The sequence below is a fragment of the Falco naumanni genome, chromosome 6, assembly GCF_017639655.2.
Source record: "Falco naumanni isolate bFalNau1 chromosome 6, bFalNau1.pat, whole genome shotgun sequence".
Lineage (NCBI taxonomy): Eukaryota > Metazoa > Chordata > Aves > Falconiformes > Falconidae > Falco > Falco naumanni.
This window is the reverse complement of record NC_054059.1, coordinates 41,806,183-41,832,164: the sequence shown is the minus strand read 5'-3', so window position 1 is coordinate 41,832,164 and position 25,982 is coordinate 41,806,183. Positions and strand designations below refer to the sequence as shown.

Sequence of the window (25,982 nt, the reverse complement as noted above, 5' to 3'; positions counted from 1 at the left end):
ATATAGAAAGGGAATAATATTCTTCCACTGAGCAGGCTGTTTTGTAAATAAACTTACCGGTATTTCTGGTATTAATTAAGTGCATAGTGAGGAGCATGGACTCTAAGGAAATTACTACTGCTAGCATGGGGAATGAGCCATGTGCAGCAGATAATCCTTAGAGTCACAGTGAACAATGAAAAGAAGACAAAGTATTCAGCCATTGTTCTGAAAGTCTGTTCTGTGCTTTAATAAGCAGGGGCCCTGTGACTGTGCAGCTTGTTGTGTTCCAACTGCCGGTCCCAGGACTGCAACTAGTCTATATACAGCTGCTTCCCTCCGGCCTGCCACCAATTCCTTAAGTAAAAGGGAGAGAATCACTGTTTTAATACCAAGTAGTTCCTCCTGTCCTGATCTGGAAAGCCTAGGTTGAAGCACTTTTGTTAGTGCTACAGAAGAGTGGTAAGGCCTGCTGCTTCTGAGGAAGGAACAGGGAGGGAAGAGGAGATTTCACGACTGGGCAGGGAAGGGCTGCAGGTAAGGGAGAAAGCAAGTGTGTGTGTGTTGGGAGAGTGGGGAGGTAGGCTCGTGGTGGTAAGGCAGTGTATTAAGACTACAGAGGGGTTCCCAGAACTGAGATCAAGCCCCGCCAGGAGGCAGAATCAGATCATTCAAGCTGAATTTCAGAATTTGTACATGCTCAAGTTTTTATGAAATTGCACGTGCAATGGCATCTCTTCAGTTCTGTGTGACTTGGAAACCTTAATAACGCTCTGTTTCTTTTTGAGGCTTTTTTTTGGGGGGAGGTTGTTTGACAAATGTGTGGAAAATGAACTTGGAAACTGTTCTTTTCATCATATTCGGTTCTCAGCAGACAGCATACTCAAGATAATGAGAATTCTCTGAGGTCCTTTCTATAGAAGAGGAAGAAAAATTCTTTTGGTGCTGCTATTGATTTAGTTATACCGATGGTAATTTCCAAGACTATATTTTTCTTCTATCCATGCCTATTTTCTTTTATTGGTATTAAGCAATGTTTTATGTTTGATGCTTGACCTAAGGAATGTGATTTGGAGCTGGATTGACTGATGCTTTTTCTTGTTGCTGCAGTCACATTTTTTTCCCCCTTTTTTTTCTTACAGAAAAGATGAGTGTGCCAACTCAGACTGTGCATAAAGACAATGGGAAAACCATCGAGAATGTGGAGGAGCACAGCTATAAGCAAGGGAAAAAGATTCGAGACACCCTAAGGACAACAGAACGAGATCACAAGAAAAATGTGCAGTGCTCATTTATGTTAGACTCAGTTGGTGGGTCTTTGCCAAAAAAACCAATTCCAGACATTGATCTCAATAAGCCTTACCTCAGCCTTGGCTGTAGCAATGCTAAGCTTCCAGTCTCTGTGCCCATGCCAATACCCAGAACTGCACGCCAGACTTCTAGGACTGATTGTCCAGCAGACCGCTTAAAATTCTTTGAAACCCTGCGGCTTTTGTTAAAACTTACCTCAGTCTCAAAGAAAAAGGACAGGGAGCAAAGAGGACAGGAAAACACTTCTTCTGTCTGGCTGAACCGATCCAATGAACTGATCTGGCTAGAGCTGCAAGCTTGGCACGCTGGCCGGAGCATTAATGACCAAGACCTCTATCTCTATGCAGCCCGTCAAGATATCCCTGATATCATCAATGAAATCCTCACCTTCAAAGTGAACTATGGAAGCTTCTCCTGTGTAAAAAATGGAGCCAGTCTCAATGGTACTTCAGGAGAAGGAGTTTGCAAAGCAACACATGGAACTAGTGCTTTGGATTACTCAAGTTACCATGAACACCTCCATCGGCAGCGGGTCTCATTTGAGCAAGTAAAGCGGATAATGGAGCAGCTAGAGTATATAGAAGCACTTTACCCATCTCTGCAGGCTCTTCAAAAGGACTATGAAAAGTATGCTGCGAAGGACTTCCAGGACAGAGTGCAGGCACTCTGTCTATGGTTAAATATTACAAAAGACTTAAATCAAAAACTAAGGATTATGGGAACTGTTTTGGGCATCAAAAATCTTTCTGACATTGGCTGGCCAGTGTTTGAAATCCCTTCTCCTTTACCATCTAAGGACAATGACCCAGAGGATGAAGAAGTTGATAGGGAAACAGAAGTAAAGGAATCCTCAGGAACATGCACAGAGGAGAGTGATGGTGATGAACAAATCTCTGAGGAGAATGTTGAGGAACTTAGACAAGCCATCAAGAACAATTTTACTAATAAGCCAAATTTTGACTTTCAGGACCATTTTTCAAGGAGGCTTGATAGGCTTGAATCTGAGGATGACTCCACCTCTTGGGTTATTCCAGAATGCAGTGCTGAGGCAAGCTGCAGCCAACACTGTTTGACCTCTATTTACAGGCCATTTGTAGATAAAGCACTGAAGCAAATGGGGTTGAGGAAGCTAATTTTAAGACTGCACAAGCTAATGCATGGCTCATTGCAAAGGGCCCGAATGGCGTTGGTAAGGAGTGATCACCAGCTGGAGGTAGGTTGCTACTAGTGTAAATGGGTAACAGGAGTACCTCCCCTGCTGTATTGTTTCTGACTGAAACGGGAGGAATTGGGATCTTAGGAAAGTTACAGTTGTTTTGGCTTTTGAAAGATAGTGTATGTTATGATTAAGAGCCTACCTCTACTTCCACGGGAATGAATCTGTCGTTGACCTGATTTAGAATTTGTGTGAAGCACGAGCTAGTTCTCTGTTCTTTGTATTTGAAATGACATTTTTATGATAACATCTTTGCTCATTACATTTTCTAATGTCTGAAGCAATGTCAGAAAAATTACAATGGAAAATAAGGCACAGAAGTTGAATCATGAGAAAAAGTAGCGATGGAAGCGGTCATTGTCCTTTCCTTGCCTTCAAGACTGGATATCTTTCTGCAAGACACCCTTTATGAAAACATCACTATTATTTTGGGGTTTTCCTCATGTAAATGAATGAAGTACTGTGGTGGCACATTATGCTTGAGGCCAGATTGGATAAATGAATGGACTCTGTTAACCTTGAAATCTATGTAAGCAAGTCGTGTTAGCATGTTGCATTCTTTAGCTGGATCTTAGTTTAATTTTTTTTGTCTTTGGGTCATGGTATGTTCTTAATCAAGAATGCTTGTGAGTTAATAAAAAAAAAATAATGAAATAAGCAGTAAATGAAGGACAGTAGCTGAAGTCGTGGCCACTAATTCTTTCAAGGCAGAATATTGTTCCTTATTATAAACTTATAAACTTTACCTAACTTGTAGGCATCTTTATACTAGGAAGAACTAGTAGTAAGGTTTGCTTGCCCTCCCTGATAAAGTGGCACTGTGTGTGGTGCCTTACCATGGATTCTGGACAAAGGAGTTTCTTAGCCAATGTGCCTGTTCTAATATGGATACCACATGTGGCCTTTGACACATTGCTGATCTCTTGACTGTCACATTTGAAAAGAAACAAGAATTGTTTTATCTCCTTTGGAGGTTATGTTTTTAGGATGAATAAATCTATATTTATGAAGGTACGTATTTTGAAAAAGTTTTTATTCTTACTTTTTCTAGTGTAGATACTACTGTAAAAAATGAAGCTATTGGTTGAATTTTTATTTATTCTCTAATTGATTTCAACTTGTATTCTAGGAAATTCTAAAAAGTCACATGCTTAAGTAAAACTTGCAGGTATCTGTTACAGTAATCAAAAGCATCCCCAAACCATATATACGTAGATAGGAAGTTCAGCTTAATAGATGGGCAGAAATACCTTTAAAAAAACAAAGGAAATAAAACATAATTTGGGGCTATTGAAAACTACTATTGAAAGTATTTTTGAAATTTCCAAATACCTCAAATGTTTGACTTCGTAAGGTTTCTCAAAACAAGTTAATGAAACACTAGTAGCTAGAGTCTTTACTGCAGCTTCACAAAATTAATCTTTTTGGTAAGTTAGCATTGGATGACTTGTTTAAGATGTAAGGTTCATCTTTTCTCCTGTCTTCTCTATCTTTTTGACTTTTTTGAATGTTCGTTTTCAGTAATTATTACATTTTCTTTGGAATATTGTCCTTTTTTAAGAATTATGATGAAAGGTGAATGCTGTAAAATTGTGAACTTCTTTCCTGCCCCCAAATTAAAAAAATGCTGTCAAAAAAGGAAAATTCTGTTTGTCAGAAGTGTTGTACCTGCTGCAGCAAAAGATGACATCAGAGTAAAATAGAAGAGATGGTTTTGAATTGCTTTGTCTCTGCATCTGACAGTACTCTGAATGTAGTGTCTTGGGTTTTTTTTAGTGCAGTCCAATTTGATATCTGTATGCAGCCAGAGCTGCTAGTATTTTGTTAATCTTTGTTACTTCTGTTACTTTTATATCTTGACTCTGTGTTTGTGTATTACATACACTTTAAAATCTCTGGACATAACTTTCATTTCTGTTGTTACTTAAACACTGTCTTTCATCTAAAATGTGTTTTCTGGATTCTTCTACTGTATGCATTTTAATGCTCATTTCATCTTAAATATATGTAAATGTTTATACAGATAGCTGGTTTTAGCATTTTTTAAAATACAAGTTTCATTGGTCATGGGCTCTGATACTTTAACAAGGCTCTAGGTGCTATAGAGTCTGTTTTGTGTAGAAGCTGTATGCGCTGATCCCTAAAGAAAATGACTAGTATTTCTTGCTTTAGTTAGGTGTTACTTTAGTAGAATAGTATTTAAGCCTGTTTGTTGTTTAATCAACTGGCTGCACTTTTGAGTATGGTTTTTATGTATGATCTCAATAAATGGCTTGGACCTTGTTTTCTTGGGGTTTTTTTTTAAGAAGTGTTTGGTAGTCACATGAAACATTTTAGATTGGGCCCACTGAAGATCAAGATTAGTCAAACTGAACAATAGAAAATTAGGTGTCTAATGCTAAGATCTCATGTCATATGTTGTTATCCTTAATGGCAGGAAATGTAATAATACATTTATTCAATGTCTTTGTTTATTTTTGCTTATAGACTAGTTCTTTAGTACTTACCTAAGAACTAAATTTTTTAGTGCTGTACTTGCGTCACAGTGAGGATTGTATGTTTTAAATATTTTGTTGTACTGTAGAAGTGTAGTATTTTCATTATCTGTTATTAATGAAAACTTCTATAAAAACCTTTAGCTCTGGTGCTATACGTTTCTTTGTTTCTTTTAGAAAAGAGTTAGTAAAAAGAGGACATTTATATAGCATCTAAGAAGATAAGTTCTTATACTGTGTATCAACTAGTGGTTCAACTTCAGCTAAGCTAGGTATAGAGGAAATCCCTGCTCGTGCATGTTTGCTCTTTCTGTGTAATGAGCTAGTGGTTTTATAAATTATGTAAGAACCTGCAGTGCATAATGTGTTTTGTGTCAACGTTGGAGAGTAATGTATATGCTATTCTATGCCCCGTGACAGCCAAGAAACATCACAATATTAAAACCCAAAACCACTAAACCCCCTGACTTTGTCAGTAACTGCAATTTTGTGTGGCTCTTCTGAGAAAGCAGAGCTTGTATGACACTGTAGGCACAAATGTAAAAACTGTGTGTGTAGATGTAAAGGAATAAACAATTTCTTTTTTTTACTGTCTGCTAGATACTAAGCTTAAAAGTGGCTTAATTTTTTTAACTTTCTAGGTGGTGCTTTATCTTTGATGTAATTTCTGGTAATGTTTTCCTCTCCTTCGCAGTGGTGGTGTTTAAATATGGCACTGAGGAAAAACCTAAAAAATGCCAGTTATGCCTAATATATGAAGGAAGGTAGTTCAGGTGTCATAGAAGCTGTGAAATGAGGATTAGAATAAAGCAAACTTAATCTGAAACAAGTCTTGTCCTTAGCTGATGTACAGTGTGTTATCTTCAAGAGCTGCACACAGGTTGCAGTCCAAATTTTCTTCCTAAATTAAACACCAGAGTGCCTCCATGTACAGCTCTGCTTAGCATATTATCACAAGATATATAGTTTAGATATCTAGGATGTCTATTTCAGATAATTTCAATTATTTTGTCTGATTATAAATGCCATTTCATTTAAATGTAAATGAAAAATAAGTTTATTAACTGAAAACCAACCAGCTTGACCTATCTTCCTTTTTTAGTTTCAGTTTCAATTTCTTAACATCTACCAAAGTTCATAAGTTATTTTTTCCATAATTCTGTTCAGTTTAGCTAATGACACTTTCTTAAATACTGCATTAGTTTACAGTGTGGAGTTTTACATAATATACGTGCTATAGATTTGAAAAGGAACAAGGTTACTCGGCTGATGTAGTCAAGTACACACTTGTTTCTCAATACAGTTATCAGTGTAAGACCTTTTGATTTGTTTTTTTAATATATTTTGAAATTCTCAAGTATTGTATCTTACAATGACCTGACTGTATGTTCCGATATATTAGGCTTAACTCACATGTTTATCATAACATAACTGAAACAGCAGTTTTTTCCTGTGTAGTGAGAGGTGACCTCCAGCTTTAATGGATGCTTTAGTCATTTTAGTATTGAAACATAAAATAAGAGATTTTGTTCACTCCCAAGGGTCCATAATTATCTTCCTCAGCCTGGTGATCCTCAAAAAAAAAAAAAAAAAAAAAAAAAAGGTTAGCTTTAAAGACAGAAGAGATAAATTGAAACTTCTGTGATTGATTTGCCAGTTAATAGTATCTTATCTTTTAAAAATGGGCGTTTTTGCATGCTACTGTAAACAAATGCTAAATCCTAAATAATTTAAGGATCCTTTTCATGATACCTATTTCTTGTTATAGTTTTCAGAATTTCCAGATCCCATGTTGTGTTCAGATTATGTGCAGTTATTAAATTCCCCACCTTGTTGTGAGCAAAAATGCAGCACTGTGTCGTGGGAGGAGCTGAAATCCATGGACTTACCGTCTTTTGAACCTGCATTCTTGGTCCTTTGCCGAGTCCTGCTCAATGTTATCCATGAATGTCTCAAGCTAAGGTTGGAACAAAGACCTGCTGGGGAACCATCTCTTTTGAGTATTAAACAGGTTTGCATCAACTCTTTTTTGGTGTTTGGTGGTTTTTTTTATACCTATTTCCTATTTGAAATAACTTTGTCATTTTGTTATGGTAAGGTGGTCAGTTTAAAGCGGATTAGTTGAAGAAATGACAATGTATAATTATGTAATAACTTTTATAAATAGTCTTATATTTCATATGGAGATCTATTTTTTTACATAGTAAACAACTGGTCATAAATACCTCTCTGATTTAGACTTCCAAAACAAAACTGGTGATTAAAGAATTACCAGCCAGCAAAGAGAAACAGAATTTGTTCCATTTGCGGTGTAAGTTATATAAGCTTGTCCAATATATCTTCCTCCATTTGGGTTTCTTAGGCAGTGTATCCAATTTTAAGGGTCTATATATTTCTTTTCTTTGACTTGATCTTTTCTTCTTTGCAAACGTAAGACCTCTGCCAACATGTGGTGGTCACATAGTTAAAGCTGTTGAAGAAGAAAAACAAATACTTAAAAAAATATTTCTTTCCCAGTATATTGTTTTATATAAATATATATACATTTTATTTAAAAACATGAAAGTGTATAAATTTCCTGTGGGTAGTGACCCAAGACTATCAGTCTTGTCACTGATTGAGAATGTTGTATGAGGATTTATTTTCTGGTGGTTATCTAATAAAATGAAGGCTTTTTAGGTCAATGCCATTTTTCAAAGTCTAGTCCAGGACATACTAAAATTGTCTGAAGTAATCTCCCTGCTCCCTGGCAATCATGAGCAGATCAGGATTTTATCAGGTGGTCTTTAAGGGTAAACATTTAAATAAGCTCTTGGGCTGATTATGACTGCACATTCCAGTTATCTGCTGCTCCCACATCAACTGCTAAGTTACTTTATGGTCCCAAACAAATTTCAGTCCTCTCTGTTACCCACCTTCCTCCTCTTATTTCACCCCTTCTTTTTCTTTCTTTGGTATACTAGGATTTTAGGTGTCCTAATATCCAAAAGCATGGTACCTACAATTTCAATCTTAAGAGTCATAGTTACAGTAAAATATAGTATAGCATACTGTATTGTAAAGGACAATATATCCTTTTTTTTTTCCCCCCAGAGACTGGGGCTGTTTTTTTGCCCTTACATTTTGTATTCTCCTTGTGAACTTCAAGTTAAGTAAAAATGACACTTTCTTCTTGGAAAACAGCATGTGTGTTATAGACTGTTTTGATGATGTATACTGTCTTGCTAATTATACTGAAAAAATGAATTCAAGTCAGCAAATGCTTGCTGTCCCACGCAATATTTCTGAACAGGCAAAGGAGCTGTGGAGTATATTTCATAAATAGATCTATTTGTTTCCTGAAGAATTGTAATGCCTAAAATCTTGAGCAGGCTCAAAACATAGTCTAGGGTCTGTTTTGTGCTAGTGTTCTGCAAGTCTAGGGTGTTCTGCAAGTTCACAAAGTACTACAGAATTACAGAGAAAAACAAACCGCCAAAAAACTCCAGAAGACTTTATAAACTTTCTAAGTTCCTTGCTGTAGAGTACCTGTGTGACCTGCCCTACCTGCTCTGCAGAATATAATTTCTTGTACAAACTCCCTAAACAAAAAACAACCCATAAAACCAATAATAATGATATTATTTTCGGTTTAAGCTGCACATTCTTTAGTGTGCTCATTATAGACCATATTTTTATTTGCCTCTTGCCTTGTGAGTTTCAGTTCCAAAAGTCGAGACTTAAAATGAGCACTACAGAGTTTTTTGTAAATCCTACATGCTGTTATTCAGTAGCACTACACATCACTGTATAGCAGTATTATTTAAACAAAAAACAATCACTATTTTTAATGAAGTTTTGAGGGTTGTTTTTTTTTTTATTTTGGATGGACAAATGTTGCTCTGCAAGTTTTAGAAGTGAACTTTGCTTGTATCTGTAAGATATGCCATACTAGATGTTAAAGTTTTATGGATAAGTGATATTGCCAGTTCCCATTTGTCTCTGTGAATAATGGGTAGTTAAATACCAATTTTAAAATCTTTGAACAAGTTATGTTTTTCCTTGTGGATCCAAGACAGCAAAGAGTGCACATTTATTTTTAAATATGTGACATGTTAGGGATATAAATGTGTAATTCTTGGATTTCTGCCTTATAAAAAAAATACTTTTTTTCCCCCCACGGTTTTCAACTAGCTTAGTAAGTTTTAAACTACAGAGTTCAAAATATTACCCATGTTTCCCCTGCACACGGGGAAGCACAGAGTAACATGTTCTGGCCTGTAAAAGAATCCAGAAACTCTTGTCATATTAATAACATTATTGTATATATTTTGCTTTCATGCCATTATAATTTCACATACATTGAATCCACTACATTGATATATTATTTTGCCAGGATAGCCATTAAAAGCAAATTTTTAAAAGCAGATTAACCAACCAACAATTCCATTCCCACTGACCCTCCGGATGAATCCTACTCCTCTTCTCATACTCTTGATTTAATGAAGTTGTTGCTCAGAAAAGGTTAGGGCTTGTCAGACCTGGAGACTGATGATAATTTCAGAAGAGTAGACACGTAGCACTAGTAGTGGTTCTGAAGCATTTGTTAGTACAGGTTTGAAACTGTTGGTGCTCTTTGTGTACTCCTGTGTCTGTGGTTGTGCAAGTTTCTTCAAAGAAACAAAACCTCTAAGCTTTCAGGGAGGGCTGACAGCTGTTTGGCCAAAAGTGACCACTTTTTCAGTTGAAAAGATAACTTTCCTCATGTTAGCCTTGCCCAGGGAAGCAACAAAAGAAACACTAACTGGTTTTCAGGTCTGGCATGTGTTGAGAGTGATCACCTGCCCAGTAGATTGATAATCCTGTAGTAAAACATTTCTCATTGTTCTGTAAGCATCTGCCAAACACATTGCGTATTATTCCTGACTTGCTTCCATTTAAACTGCTGATCTGATGATTGTGAGCCCTCTTGCCCACTTCTGAACTTACCTATCCAGTTAGTTACTTGCTGTGGCCCTGGGCAGGGATCTAAAACATCAGCTTCATCTACGTTTACAGTTCTGTGGCAAATGGCATAGAATCATACGATCACTTAGGTTGGAAAAGACCTTTAAGATCATTGAGTACAACCCATTAACCTAGCCCTGCCAGGTGCACTACTAAAGCATGTCCCTAAGCACTGCATCTACACCTCTTTTAAATACCTCCAGGGATGGCGACTCAACCACTTCCCTGGGCAGCCTGTGATAGAAAATGAGTCACATCTTTCCTGCCAGCATGTAGAGCATGTATTAATTTCTAAAACCTGTAGAAATTATGTAGTCATAAGCTAACATACTTAGACAAACTGGACTGGTAAATTAAGCTTTTACTTCCCAAGGAAATTTAAGAGTAATGTCTTGACTGATGGCACTTTTTGGTTTTTTTCTCTTCAGCTAGTGAGAGAGTGTAAAGAGGTTCTGAAGGGCGGCCTGTTAATGAAGCAATATTACCAGTTTATGTTACGGGAGGTGTTAGATGACTTGCAAAAGATTGATTACAACATTGATCCTTTTGAAGAGGACCTGCATAAAATGTTAATGGTAAGCTTCGAAAAGGACAAAATATTTGGGGTCCTAGTAAGCGTACTGTTAGTCTGAATACTGCTAATAGAAATCTGTTGTCCCTGTTGGGTGTAGGCCTTGCTAATTTTTTTGTTGTACTACTTTAACATAATTTTATTGTTTTAATGGACTTGTAAAGGTAACAAAGTAGCCATTGCCATTTTAGCAATGATTTTAGCAATACTGATTTTTGTTTACTGAACAGTGCTACAATGTACTTGTAAATTGCTTGTATTTACAATACTGGTTCATATATAGAACTGTAAATTCCATATGTTTAAACTAAACTTTTAATAACCTTTCAGTATTTAATAAAAATACATACAGTTGTTTGACTAACATCATGTCTTAATATCTTTGTATTGTATTAATCCATTAATGATACCTTATTTTTTATGTGTATTTGTTATTATGACAAGTTAAACATGACAAAGTATTTTCAAGACAAACACTTGGCATCTGAAAGATATTAAATGAAATATTCTTTAGTAAATTCAGTTTAAATTACTGTTTCCTTGGATGTGACTTGATTGTTACTGTTTTGTGAGTTGCAGTATTCTGAGGGCAAGAAAGCCCGCCAAGATACACCTCAAAAACTCATCACTAGTGTTTTGTCAGCAGAGCTGTTGCTAACATCTATTGTTGAGTACACATGGATTTTGCTGTTACATGCTATTCATTGCCTACAATGGTGAAAATAGACAGTTTTACCTAAAGTTTCTTATGCTGCATGCCTGCTTTCATTTCCACCTGAAATTTCTAGAAACTTCCAGCAGAAATGACCTGGCTAGATGAAAGGAAATGGTTCGTCTTCTCCATTTTGAAATTCCTTACCTGTTTTTTTTGTTTGGTTGGTTGGTTTTTTTAGGTGGCTGTAGCTGGTAATGTTTTTGTGCTTTGAGGCACGAGCTTGAACTTCAAAAGCAGTTTTAATTGTATAAGGATTTTGCTTTTTGTAGGTCTTGAAAGGGATGGGTATAAGACTATGTAAATAGTAATAAATGTATTAGACTTGAAAGAATCACAGTTTGTGCCTGTTCGGAGTTGCAGATTACTGTAGCACTAGGGGTACTGGAGAAAGATTGTATGAATGGTCAGGATTGTCAGAGTAGTCCTGCAAGGTGCAGGAAGTTGGACTTGGGTGATCCTTACGTGTCCTTTCCAATTTGAGATACTCCTATGATTCTAAGATTGGGACAGCTGGGCAAAGAAAGCTGAAGAGATGATCTGGACTGAAAATAGGGACAGGGAAAACTTGTATGCACTCTGAAGGTTGAGGCAGGATTAATGAGGCATGGAGAGTTGAAACTTTGTCTTTTCCTGTGGACTCCTTCTATTCACAGGCAAGATAGCTAAGAAGAGTACTGGAAGAGGAATTAGGCTAAGAGGGAAAGGTGAATTAAATAAATGGGGCAAGAATGGGGCTACAGCTTGAGACTATCAAAACACAGTACCCACCTAACCCAGAGTAGAGTTTTAAGGTTTTCCAGATATACTCTGCTCTTGTGAGATCCCACCTGCAGTACTGTGTTCGGCTCTGGGCCCCGCAGCGTAAAAAAGATGTGGACCTGATTGAGTGGGTCCAGAGGAGGGCCACAGATGATCAGAGGGCTGAGGAGCCTCCATTATGAAGACAGGCTGGGAGAGTTGGCGTTGTTCTGCCTGGAGAAGAGAAGGTTCTGGGGAGACCTTATAGCAGCCTGCTAGTAACTAGAGGTGGCCTACAGGAAAGGCGGGGAGGGACTTTTTATCAGAGAGTATAGTGATAGAATGAGGAGTAATGGTCTTAAGCTAAGAGAGAGTAGATTTAGGTTAGATACTGGGAAGAAATTCTTTACTGCGAGGATGGTGAGGCACTGGAACAGGCTGCCCAGAGCAGCGGTTGATGCCCCATCCCTGGGAGTGTTCAAGGCCAGGCTGGATGGGGCTCTGAGCAACCTGGGCGGTGTCCCTGCCTGTGTCAGGGGGGTTGGAACTAGATGATCTTAAAGGCCCTTTCCAACCCAAATCGTTATATGATTCTATAACCTTGTCATAATTACAGTGTGGTCTGAAAATACCTGAAACCATTAGGAAGGGCCTTAACCATTTCTAAGGAGGGACATTGATGGTAGGGATTACTGAACTAAAACAAATTGCAGCTCATTTTTTGCATTCAGTATGATCCTGAAAGGCAGATGTATGAAGAATTGTGCTTAACTGTTTTTTTATGTTGGTTTAAAACAATAATTAAATAAAGGTGAGAGATAGATGATGTAAAGGAACACAAGGTATAATGTAGAATCTAAGAAGCCTGTTTGTTGCACTTATCCAGGAGGATATGTTCAAATAAAACCTTTTGGAGTAATCCAGTTAAAAGATTTAGAGACTGTTTTTCAGTAATTTAGCTTTAAAAACTCTGACCACTGAGGGTATTCGCTGATACAATGGTGAATAGCAGCACAGCAAGCAAGGTAGTGATACTGTCAACATTTTTAGAAAACTATTATGGAGTCATAGTATTTAATACTTTAGTAGGACTTGCTACTTCCCAAGCCATAAATTGCACCTTTTGTGTGGAAATATGTAGCTCATTTTTAGTCATAGCCGATGAAAAGTGTTGTAGAAATATTTTCTACAAATTGTATAGTGTTGAGGTTGGTCATTGATTTGAGACATTACAGTCCTTGATTACATGTTTTGTAGCAATTACTGTTTAAATTATCTCTCCCCATGTACAGGTTTACTTTGATTATATGCGAAGCTGGATCCAAATGCTACAGCAGTTACCTCAAGCGTCTCATAGTTTAAAAAATCTGTTGGAGGAAGAATGGAATTTCACCAAAGAAATAACTCCTTGTATAAGAGGAGGTGAAGCTCAAGCTGGCAAACTGTTCTGGTAGGTTTTATTTAATTACTGTGCTTATGGTGTTGATTTGTGCCAGTTACATATTCAAGTCAGCAGTTGTTCAGGGTTCCCAGTCTGGGCTTCTTGAGGCCATATAAGCAGCTGTTAAGTCTTTGTGATTTTGTGGATTATTACAATGACTGTAGCTATAGGTTGCAGTAAGTGCAGATTGCTTTTGCTCTGGCTATAACAGTAATGACTGCTTCTGTGGAGAGTCCCCGTTCCTGCTGGCACTGGGCACGTAGAGTAACTGAGGGCCCCCAAGATGCTGCTTAGTTCTGCAGGCAGACTTGGCAATGTTTCTTTTTTACATTGGACAGAGTAGGAACTGTAAGGTGCTATGCTACCTGAATGAGATTTTGAAGTTCCACCATTTGTGTTGCTACAGTGATATTGCAGGAATGCTGCTGAAATCTACAGGAATGTTTTTAGATTCTGGACTACAGGACAGTTGTGATGAATTTTGGGCCAGTGCCGATGACAGTACTGCGTCAGATGAAATCAGGTATTAAGCCCTTCAGCTTAATAAAAATAAACACACTCATATTTCTATACCCCTGACAGGTACATACTACATTTTATTTCTTAGAATGAGAACCTGGTAAATCCAAGACTCTGTGGACTTTATTGCTGATATTTCTGTGTGCAGTAGTAATGACCAATCATTTTGTTTGTTTGAAGTCTAGTAACCTTCTTTTTAGTTCAGGGTATGAGAGATTGTTTATGTAACATTCTTTAAATTAATTTTTTATATCCTTATCAAAAATATACCTGTGAGTTCAATTTATTTCAGTCAGCTGCTTATAATTATTTATCTTTTCTGTGTTCTTTCTATTGACATATAGCTGTTAGGAAATAAATATTATTTACATATATAAATGCAATATGATTTATTAAAACATTGTCACTTCATTCTTATGACTGTTTCAGGAGGTCTGTTATAGAGACCAGCCGAGCACTCAAAGAGCTGTTTCATGAAGCTAGGGAGCGAGCCTCCAAAGCTCTTGGATTTGCTAAAATGCTGAGGAAGGTAAGTTAACAGTAGAGTCTCATCTTACATATATGCTTTAAAGAAATTTAATCTGAAAGCATGTTCTTTGGTTTTGTCATTGCTTGTAGGACCTTGAAATAGCAGCAGAATTTGCGTTGTCAGCCCCTGTACGAGATCTTCTGAATGCTCTGAAAACGAAAGAGTATGTGAAGGTAAATTCAGTTTAGAGGCGTGAAAGTGGAGTGGGGATGCTAAGCAAAATGTTGAAGGGTATTTTTTGACATACTTTCAGTTTTCAATTTAAAACATCACGTATGTAATACGGAATTGTAGTAGTCAAATTATTTTCTGTACCTGTCTTCGTGTGAGTGAGAATGCTAGTCTATGTTTTGGGAAGTCAGTGTCCAATTCCTTGTCTTCCCAAAGATTCTTTTTGTGACTTAGGAAAAGCTGTTTTGCTTCAATTGTATTTACACATTTGTGAGAGGGGAGTAATAACACTTAGTAGAGAGTATTATGAAAAATAAATGCTTTAAAATTTGAGGTGAACAGATACATCAGTAAATGGACAAGTTTAAACAGATAATCTCAAACTATGGACCTGCGTGTTTTATGCTTTTATAAAGCAACAATATTATAGTGGAGGTCTGTTCTAGCAAGCTTCCTTGAGAGTGTTAACGTTGTGAGGGACTGTGTTTTGCTCCAGAATAGCTGTTAGAAAACTATTGTACAACAGAAGTAGGCTAAGTTTGCAGTGCCTGATATTTGCTGTACTATAAATTCCCACCTTTATGGTTTTGTACTTTATTCCTTAAAAACTCCTAGGTGTACAAGTCTTTACTGTAGTTTGAATTTAATTAAATCAGTTGCTTCAACAGATTAAATTTATTTGGATCTGCTGGTTTTTGTCTTGCCATACATTGAATATATATAATTCACAATTGGGAGATAATCTATTAACTTCTGCATTACAAAATTCTTGTTAGATTTGTATAAATGACTGCTGAAAATAGAAATTGGTCCAAGGGGACACTGACAAGTTTACAGGAGAGAAGTTCATAAAAGGTTGTTAAATACATGGATGAAACATCTGGCTCAGCAGGACCCTGGTCTGTGAATTGTTTAAGAGTAGGAGAATAGTCAGGTAGATCAGTATACATTTACTTTTAAAAAACATTTTCCCCCAAATATCCACTCTTGGCTGCTTTGAGACACAATATTACATTTGGTACACCTTACAGTTAAAGATAGTATTACTGTTCTTATGCATGTTTTGAAGAAAAAATTGAATCTCGAGTTTGAAAAAATCTGTGTAAGCACAAGGGTTAACTAATCTAGATGGATTATTTGAATCTCAGTATTTATCCCTCTTTATGTATTACCTCTCCCCTTTTTTCCACCACTCAAAATGACGCACATTTTGGTGATTAACACGTTATATATTGGCCCTCTAACATCATGCAGGGAGTTTAAATTTTTAACAGCTTTATCAATCAGATGCTCATTAGTTTCGGGAAACTATATTAGCTTTCAGTAACACCCATCTAGTTTTTATATTGACCTATAAATCGTAATGTTTTAATTATAAAATATGGCTGCCTAATGGTAAAAATGTTGAGTTCAGTGTTTTTTCTTGGCTTGATGACATCAAACTCTGAAAAGAGAGAATTAAACCTCACTATATAGGTCAGTTACCTCACGTCAAATCAGAGGTATCAACTATTTCACTGTCTTCACAGTCTGATTCTGATGCCTGACTTGGTTAAAGTATTGTTACCAATGTGACAGATACAATGCAGAAGTAGCTCTTAAGTAGTATAAGTAGTATTTTATTAAAAGAGAGCACTCTTACTGGGCTTAATTAATCTTTCATGAATAGTGAAAGAATATCTGATACTCTTTTAGCCATAGTTTTGCTTACTTTTATCTTTTGTAGCCATTGAGAAATGTTGTGTGGATTCTTAGGGATCCTGAAGGAATTTTTTGTTTTTTTAATATTTTATATATTATATATATATAAATATATAAATATATAAATATATAAATATATATATATAAATAAAATATATATAAATAATGTTTAAGACTTAGGAAGCACACATTTTTAAATTAGTGTTGACTAATTTACTTTGTAAAATATGTGTATATATAATTTTGTACTTACATATATGCATAGGTATAGTATGTATGTGAAATTAGACTTTTTTGTAACAAGATTCCTTTAGAAGAGTGCGTAGAAGGATCAATTGAAGGTGCAAGGAAAGATGCCACTGAAAGTTGGTGATTTAGCAGATTTCCAGACAAATAATTTCTTAAAATGCATTTTGAGTTTTTCTAGAAAAATGGCTGAATGCATTGTTTTGTGTGTATGTTGTGCATCTGTTCAAATTGGAAGCTCTGTTACTTAAATGAGATTACATGTGTCTTTTATTTATTTTGTGTATCATAGAAAACAGTGAGATTCACTCAGTGTATTTTTATTTTTTTCTGCAGGTACAAATTCTTGGACTTGAGAATTTACAAGTGTTTGTACCAAATAGTATCGCAGGGGAAAAGTCTCTGATTTTGCAGCTCCTCAATGCAGCTGCTGGAAAGGATTGCTCAAAGGATTCAGATGAGGTTGCATATGAGGCCTATTTAGTAATGACCAAACACGGTGATAAAGACCATGAATCAGATGACAGCTGGAGTGCATGGGAGGGTCAGCCAGTCAAAGTAGTGCCACAAGTAGAAACTGTTGACACACTGCGCACAATGCCGGTGGGTTTTGGTCTTGGTTTTTTCCCTGCCTGTGATCTCCACACTTACATGAATGCTTATCCTTTCATATTAACCACAGTAATTTAAGTGAGGCATGTGTCCTTTTATAGATAATTAAAAGTTAAATTCAAGGGTAAGATTGATTCTTAGTTGTGTTAATGCAAGTGTTAAATTCAATGGGCTTTAGCATTTCTTAGAAGGATTAATCTCTACAGTGTGCATTTTCAGGTCTGGACTTTTATCATAAAGAGATACTGTCAATATCTAGTTGAACGTTCAGTATCAGAAGTGTGGATAAGACTTGAAAACTGTACATTTTATTAAGAAGGCACCAGTTCCCGAGAATGTGTGGTGGTTGTGTGTTTTCCACACACTGAGGCATGAAAGAGTTACTTTCGATATCAGATGAATTGTGACATTTAAAGTCACGTTCCTGTGGAAGCTACGGGATGTTTTAACAGTTCTGCAGAAGCAATCTTTCCAGTCATACTTTCCTTCATCCCAAGCCAACAGAGGTTGCCTGCCAGCAGTTCTGCTATGCTGTAGCAACTGAGCCAGCTGCAGCTCCTTGCCCCTCCTGTTCTCATACCCTTATGTTAGGCTAACTGAATTTTCCCTTTGGTATGTCATGCAGTTCCTTAGATCTCTACCATAAATGGGCTTTACTGTCCATGAACAGAGTGACTTTCCATGTCGCTGTGCCTAGCCTCTAGCATTCAAATGGCTCGAGCAATTACAGGCAGTTGAAAAAGTCGCTCCTGTATATGCTGCTGCTTTTAACATGCAAGCATGTTACGACTTATTTGTCTGTTGCCCAGACTGAACAATAAAAAAATAGCCTTTGATTAAGTGCTTAGAATTTCATTGGACTTCTATCAAAGTTAGCATTTCACTCAGAAAATGAAAACAGCAAAAGATAGAATCTGGGTTGCAAGTGGTATTGTATCTGACATATGTGAGTGCACATAAAACACTGTGTATGTGTTTATATGTGCATATGTGTAACACTGTTTATGAGTTTTTTTAAAATCCAGTATTGAAAGGTTAGGAAGTAAAATAACCTTTAAAAAATCATCCTGTGTTTTTTAAAAAAGACGTTTTAATTGCAAACTAGAAAAAACATAAGCTTACTTAAAAATACTTATAAAATAGAAGAATCCTATCGACATTTAAAGAATTTTGAGCATGAAATTATTCTTTGGGGATGAGATATTGAAAACAGAGATGAAGTAGGTCTTGTTTGCGGAGTAAATTGTTGGATATGTGTTGTCTGTAGTTTGAAATTAACAGAGCTTAGTATGTAACTCAGTGCCACAGCAAAGGCAATGCTGTGTGTGACTGTACTTTTACAGACTTCTGCAATGTCAGAGCTCTGGTTTATAAAACATATTCTTACATTTTAAAAATTTTCAAAGTCTGAGCAAATACTGTGTGGTAAGTCTATGGCTTTACCTGTTCAATAGTAGGTTTTTGTCCTGAGTGTATTACATTACTTGGATAAAACCTGCTTATTTATGTGATGGTTGTTACTTCCATCTGCTTTGAGAAAATAAAATTATTTTGCTTAGATGGTGCCTTTCTGTGTGTAACTGTTCTGAAGATAATTTTAATAGTATTTCCCAAAACTTTGCAGAAGTGAATAGGAGTGCATTCCCGTTGAAAACTTGCTGTGATGTTTGCCCTAATAGAACTCTACTCATAAGATGAGAGTTTATCAAGTTCAGTTGTCAGCATCAAGCATGATTTAAAGATTTTCATAAGTAGCAACAAGAGAGGTCTTTCATATTTTAGAATTTGAAAAATAACCAGTTGGAATTTGCTGATGTGGGATATTTTTTTTTAATAAGAACTTGTGGTATCTTGTATTCCTAGGTTGATAACCTCCTCCTTGTAGTCATTCAGTCTGCTCACCTTGTGAGTCAGAGAAAAGCTTTCCAGCAGTCTATTGAAGGGCTCATCTCTCTGCACCAGGAACAGACATCTAGCCAACCGGTCATCGCCAAAGCTCTACAACAGCTAAAAGTAAGCAGTTTTCAAGATTATCTTGGTCAAAATTGATAGTGCTTTGTTCAAAGATAAGTAAAAACGTGCAAGGAGATTGCAATGTTAATGACATATTCTGCAATTATAATTTATATAACCTCTATGGACTTTACTTTCAGTACATTTTTCATTCTGTTTCTGCAAAGGATTTATGAGTGTATTTTTGAACAATATTGGTGTAATCATTTTTGCACTGGGAAGTGGGAAGCAAGTCCATAATGCAGTAGCAATACGAATAGCAATAGAATAAATACATTGATAAATGTCAGCTATTGATTTGAAAGAAAGTGTTTAGTTTCATAAAAATAAATTCCATCAAAATCCATGATCTGAAAGAAACAACTTATTTTTCCTCAAATTTGGGGAAGATTGCTGCTTTGTGATGTAAAAGTGGGTAGGTCTCTCTCTGATTTTTTGCTTTTGTTTTTAGTGTGTGAGTTGGTTTTGGTGGGGTGTTTTTTGTTGTTTTTTTGAGGTTTTGTTGTTGTTGTGTGAGGGTTTTCTTTGGTGTTTTTTTCTGTTAGCTTAGGTTTTTGTGGAGGACCCAGAAAAGCAAAGATTTATTAGATTGAAATTGCAATATCAGGCCCCTACATTTCCCCCTGAGTTCAGTAGGAGCTGTGCCCACATACCAGGGTGAAAATACAACCAAAGGCTTGGTCATGTTATAGATGGCAAAATGAATTTTCTCTGTTGTTTTGGTTTTGGTTGGGTGTTTTTTCTGAGTTTGGTTTTGTTGTTGTTTTTGGTTGGTTTTTTTTTTTTTTTGGTGGACTCCTCACCACTGTTTTTGTTTTTAAAGTTAATGTCACTCAAGCAAACAAGCTTAACTATAATCCATCAGTTAATTTTAAGACTTGCTTTAAGACAAGCAACTGCTTGAAAGTGCTATTCCAAGACTGAATGGATTGTGATGGCATTAAAGTACATTTCCATTTAAAATAATATAATTGTTAGATTCATGTTTGCTTTAGTCTTGTCAGCTGTAGAATATAAATAATAATTTGATGCTCCCCCCATCCCTTTTTGTTGTTGTTACTCAGAGTGATGCATTACAGCTATGCAATAAGATAAGCAGTGCCATTGACAGAGTTGATCACATGTTCACATCTGAGTTTGATGCTGAAGTTGATGAATCTGAATCTGCCACTTTGCAGCAATACTACCGGGAGGCCATGATACAGGGTTATAATTTTGGGTTTGAGGTAAGGAAAGAAAAGATTAATGACACATTGTCTTGTTTTAGTCAGAACCAACTGAAATTTTTGGTTTCGCATTTGTGCAAATGAAAAAGTGTAACTCAGTGGAAATACAAAGAATTCATAGAATCATTTAGGTTGGGAAGAACCTTTAAGATGAAGTCCAGCCGTTAACCCAGCACTGCCAAGTCCATCACTAAACTGTGTCACTAAGCACCACATCTGCATGTCTTTTAAATACCTCCAAGCATGGCATATCAACCACAGGGCAGCCTGTTCCAATGCTTGACAACCCTCTCGGTGAAGAATTTTTTCCTAATGTCCAATCTGAACCTCCCCTGGAGCAACTTGAGGCCATTTCCTCTCATCCTATTGCTTGTTACTTGGGAGAAGAGGCTGACACCCACCTGTCTACAGCCTCCTTTCAGGTAGTTCTAGAGAGCAATAAAGTCTCCCCTGAGCCTCTTTTCTGCAGGTTGAACACCCCAGTTCCTCAGCCACTCCTCATAAGACTCGTTTTAAAGACAAGGGGCCAAAACTGAGCACAGTGTTTGAGGTGCGGCCTCACCAGTGCCAAGTACAGGGTGACAATCACTTCCCTAGTCCTGCTGGCCACAGTCTCTGATACAAGCCAGGACTCCATTGGCCGCCTTGGCCACCGGGGCACACTGCTGGCTCATGCTCATCTGGCTGTCCACCAGCACCCCAAAGTCCTTTCCCACCAGGCAGTTTCCAGCCACTTTTCCCTGAGCCTGTAGCGCTGCGTCAGGCTGGTGTGACCCAAGTGCGGGACCAGGCACTTGTCCTTGTTGAACCTCATACAATTGGCCTTGGCCCATCGGTCCAGCCTGTCCAGATCCCCCTGCAGAGCCTTCCTGCCCTCAGGCAGGTCAACACTCCCCCCAGCTTGGTGTCATCTGCAAACTTACTGAGGGTTCGCTCGATCCCTTCATCCAGATCAATGATAAAGAGATAAAGAGGCCCCAGCACTGAGCCCTGGGGAACACCACTTGTGACTGGCTGCCAACTGGAGTTAACTCCATTCCCCACCACTCTTTCGGTTTGGCTGTCCAGCCATTTTTTTACCCAGTGAACAGTACACCTTTCCAAGTCATGAGGAGCCAGTTTCTCCAGGAGAATGTTGTGGGAAATGGTGCCTAAGGCTTTACTAAGGTCCAGGCAGACAACACCCACAGCCTTTCCCCTTTCTGCTAAGCAAGTCACCTTGTCATAGAAGGAGATCAGGTTAGTCAAGCAGGACCTGCCTTTCATAAACTCATGCTAACTGGGCCTTGTCACCTGGTTGTCCTGTATGTGTTGTGTGATGGCACTCAAGATGATCTACACCATAACCTTCCCCAGGACTGAGGTCAGAGTGACAAGCCTGCAGTTCCCTGGATCCTCCTTCCAGCCCTTCTTGTAGATGGAAGTTACATTTGCTAGGTTCCAGTCAACTAGGACCTCCCAATTCTAGCAGAACATTGTGTGTTGCTGCAGAAATCTTATGTGAAAATGATTGAAAAAGAACAGATGGATCTGTTACATTCAGACTACTATTAGCAATGCCTGGAACTCTTAAAAAGCTTTAAGAGCTTGAGGATTTCAGGTGTAGTCTTGTAGACTCTGCTGCTTGTCAGCTTTTTAGATGAAATAAGAAATATCCTTTGATGTTGAATGTCATTGTGTAACTTGGCTTCTCACAGTTTTTCATCCTAGAACAGCATAACACTAATATGAGCTATTCTTTCAAAGTTTGTGGTTGATGCAGTGCATATAGCTTTTGAGTGCCTTCCTGAAAGAGCTGCTGAGTGTCATGGGTTAACCCCAGCCTGCAACTAAGCACTGCCCGGCCACTTGCTCATTGTCTTCTCTGCAGACCCCCCCCCCTCCTCCCCCCCCCCCCCCCCCCCCCCCGGGATGGGGGAGAATCAGAAGAATAAACATGAAAAAACTTGTGAGTTGAGGTAAAGACAGTTTAATAGGTAGAGCAAAAACTGTGCACGGAAGCAAAGCAAGACAAGGAAGTCTTTCTCCACTTCCCATCAGCAGACAGGGGTTCAGCCATCCCCAGGAAAGCTGGGCTCCATCACATATAACGGTTACTTGGGTAGACAAACGCCATCGCTCTGAATCACACCCCCCCTCCCTTCTTCCCCGTTTTATATACTCAGCATGACGTCATATGGTGTGGAATATCCCTTGGGTCAGTTGGGGTCAGCTGTCCCAGCTGTATCCCCTCCCAGCTTCTCATGCACCCCCAGCCTCCTTGCTGGTGGGGTGGAGTGAGAAGCAGATAAACCCTTGGCTCTGTGTGAGCACTGCTCAGCAGTGACTAAGACATCCCGGTGTTATCTACACTGTTCTGAGCAGAAATCTAAAATATAGCCCCATACTAGCCTATTGTGAAGAAAACGATCTCAGCAAAAAACACAATGAAGAAATGTCATGTTCAGGTGCTTTTAGTATGTTGTTTCACTATTTGGTTCCTGTGAGCTTTGTAAAAATTTTTTAAGATTTAATACTAACATATTTCTAAGGATGGTCTGCTAAAAAATAACTGATGTTTCTGTTTATTTTTTTAAATGTACTTGTATAACTCCTTTATCCCCTAATGTTACCTGCAGTATAATTAAAAATGAACGCTACTTTGCAGTTCAGTCTCTGATTACAGAACTGAACGTTTATGTAGCTTTTCTTAAATGATGTGTGTACACCGTTAACCATCAGCGCGTGCCTGTATACACATAAGAATGTAGTATGGCTCAAGTGCTGCCTCTCACTGTGGCACATTTTGTATCATATACTTTTTATGATTTTTTTCTATAAATATGCATCTGCTTATATAAACTCTTTGTCTAAGAATAGGATGTGACAGTTACCATACTGTAGAGTTTTGTTAGCCTGCAAATACTCCAGTGGATATTGCAAATGGTATTTTTGTTCTTCTTATTAATATGTGAAAAGTAATCTTTAGTGTTTCTTACAGTACCATAAAGAAGTTGTTCGTCTGATGTCTGGAGAATTCAGGCAGAAAATTGGAGACAAGTATATCAGCTTTGCCAGGAAATGGATGAATTATGTGCTAACAAAATGTGAGAGTGGCCGGGGCACTCGACCCAGGTAACAGCCAACTTGTGACTGCCATGGTAGTGTGTGTTTAACATGCAGGAATTTTCACACTTTGAGTAATGCCTTATTGTTTAGAAGTAGTTCGTCTGAACTACTGATGCTTCTGGCTCTTAAATTTTGAAAATAATTTGAATAATAAATGCATAAATCCAAATGAACGCTCCAGCTGCGTACCAAAAGAATTTGTGGAATGCTTTGCCTCATGTTAACTGACAGAAAATGGGAAGAAAAAGTGGAGGTTGTTGGACCCAGATAATTAAAAGACTTTAGGGAAGGGTCATTAAGTTGGAATAAAAGTGCGATGTGATCAGGAGTCAATATGCAACAGTCATTCTTTGGGTATTCTACAGAGAAAGCTGTATTGTTTTCTGCCAGTTGCAGAAATGAGATATGTATGGAACCTCCTGTAGAAGTCCTTCTGTTAGTCCTTTCTGAAAGTGTCCAAAGTATGGCCCACAGATGAGGAAGAAGTGTTTCCGCTCTGCTGAATATTCTTTAGTTTTATGATTGCAATAATGGGTGCACTTGTGGGTGTTTTTTGTTGTAGTCTAAATACTTTCTGTCTTGTCTGGCAGTAGTGTTGTGCCCAGTGGTCTCTCAAATTGTGCTTACAGTTGGTGCTATGAAACTCTACTGCTGGGCGCTAATGAAAAAAGTTAAAGTTGCATCACTTTGACAATGTAAGTGGAGGAACTGGGAGACTGGTCCAAGCAGAACAATACCATTACTTGGTTAACTTAGGTGGTTTTGCAGCATTTTTTAGCTGGTATATCAGAAATGTAGTAGAATTCTTTTGCATAAAAATAGGTGCTTTTATATTGATCTGCACTAGCAGATTTCACAGAAGTGACGGTTTTGTTTCCTTAAAGTATAGGGCTGATCAGTTTGTCCTGGAGGTGGGTTGCTCTCCTTACTGGAAGAGGGGGAGGAAAGAGTGGGTAGGCTGAACCATATGTGGATAGGCTAGTTAGCTTGGTGTGCTGATCTTAAAAACAAAACCAAAAAAACCCCAAAACCAAAAAAACCAAACCCAAAAGGAAACAAAAAAACTCAAACCCCAAAACAACATAAAAGGCTTTTAAAAGTATGTTAACAGCAAAAGGAGGACTTAAAGATGACACTGGTCCATTACGTGGTGAGACTGGTCACCTCACAAACAGGGATGAAGATAAAGCAAAGACGTTTAATGCCGCCTTCACCTCTGTCTTAAGCACAAATGATGGGCCCTGGGACCCCTGGAGTGGTAAACTCCTGGCTGACTTTCAACTTGAACAAGGTTTGCTGGTGCAGTGGAATGCACACAAGTCCAGAGGGCCTTAATTCATTCTGAGGTTCTGAAGAAGTTGGCTGATGTTATTGCAAGACGCCTCTCAGTTATTTATCAACAGTCTCAGGAATCTGGAGCAGTCCCCCTTGACTGGAAGCCAGCAAACATTGTTCCAATTTTCAAGAAGGGCAAGAAAGAACATCATGGTAATTACAGGCCTGTCAGTCTCACTTCAGTTCCTTGGTAAAATTACGGAGATTATTCTGGGAGTTACTGAAAAACACTTCAGAGACAATGTAGTCATTTATCAAAGTCAACATGGGGTCATAGAGGGCAAGCCATGCCTTATTAATTACCATTTTATGACAAGGATACCCACCAAGTGGATGAAGAGAAGGCAGTGGACGTGGTCGGGTTTTTTTGTGTGGTTTGTTTGGTTTCTTTAAAGTGACTATTTTAGCAGAGCTTTTGATATTGTCTCTCACAGTATCCTTCTGGACAAAATGTCTGTCTAGCATACGGCTGGACATGGGCACAATATGATGGGTGAACAACTGACTGAAGCATTGGGCTCAAAGAGTTGGTGTAATTGGGGTGACACCTGGCTGGTAGCCAGTCACTACGGTTTTCTGCAGGGCTCAGTTTTAAGCCCAGTTCTCGTCAGTGTTATCAGTGATCTGGACACAGGAGTTGAGTATGTACAAAGTAAGTTTGCCAGCGACACTATATTAGGAGGAGCTGTTAATTCCCTTGAGGGTACAGGGGCCTTACAGAGAGAGCTTGATAGATGAGGAGTACTGGGCAATCACCAAGCTTATGAAATTTAACAAGGACAAATGCCAGATTTGCACCTGGGACCGTGTAATCCTGGATATGTCTAGATTAGGGGCCAAGAGGTCGGGGCGCAGCCCTGCAGAAAGGGATCTCGGGATTCTGGTTGACGGTACGCTCTGTGTGAGTCGGTGTGCCTCGGTGGTGGAAAGGGTCAGCTGTGTCCTGGGGTGCATTAGGCAGAGTACAGCTAACCAGCTGAAAGAGGTGATTGTCCAACCGTGCCCAGCATTGGTGCGGCGCACCATGAGTACTGTGTTTACTTCTGGGCTCCACAATATGAGAAGGATGT

At 38.1% G+C, this 25,982-nt stretch overlaps 1 protein-coding gene across 8 annotated transcripts in view; it reads left to right on the top strand.

Moving 5' to 3' along the window:
• The window catches only part of MAP3K4 (mitogen-activated protein kinase kinase kinase 4), a 76,615-nt gene that overhangs the window by 21,520 nt on the left and 29,113 nt on the right, over positions 1 to 25,982 (top strand). For 7 of the 8 annotated variants that reach the window (XR_005828409.1, XM_040597585.1, XM_040597584.1 and 4 more), the window contains exons 3-13: positions 1,122 to 2,503; positions 6,770 to 7,012; positions 10,416 to 10,562; positions 13,304 to 13,461; positions 13,859 to 13,975; positions 14,401 to 14,500; positions 14,590 to 14,673; positions 16,955 to 17,221; positions 19,094 to 19,243; positions 20,308 to 20,469; positions 23,450 to 23,583. Coding sequence is in view for 7 of the 8 variants with exons in the window: in XM_040597585.1 (XP_040453519.1) it covers positions 1,122 to 2,503; positions 6,770 to 7,012; positions 10,416 to 10,562; positions 13,304 to 13,461; positions 13,859 to 13,975; positions 14,401 to 14,500; positions 14,590 to 14,673; positions 16,955 to 17,221; positions 19,094 to 19,243; positions 20,308 to 20,469; positions 23,450 to 23,583 (2,944 nt within the window). In the remaining variant the exon portion in view is untranslated. The remainder of the gene's footprint in view (positions 1 to 1,121; positions 2,504 to 6,769; positions 7,013 to 10,415; positions 10,563 to 13,303; positions 13,462 to 13,858; positions 13,976 to 14,400; positions 14,501 to 14,589; positions 14,674 to 16,954; positions 17,222 to 19,093; positions 19,244 to 20,307; positions 20,470 to 23,449; positions 23,584 to 25,982) is intronic. The other variant, XM_040597588.1, reaches the window with a different exon arrangement.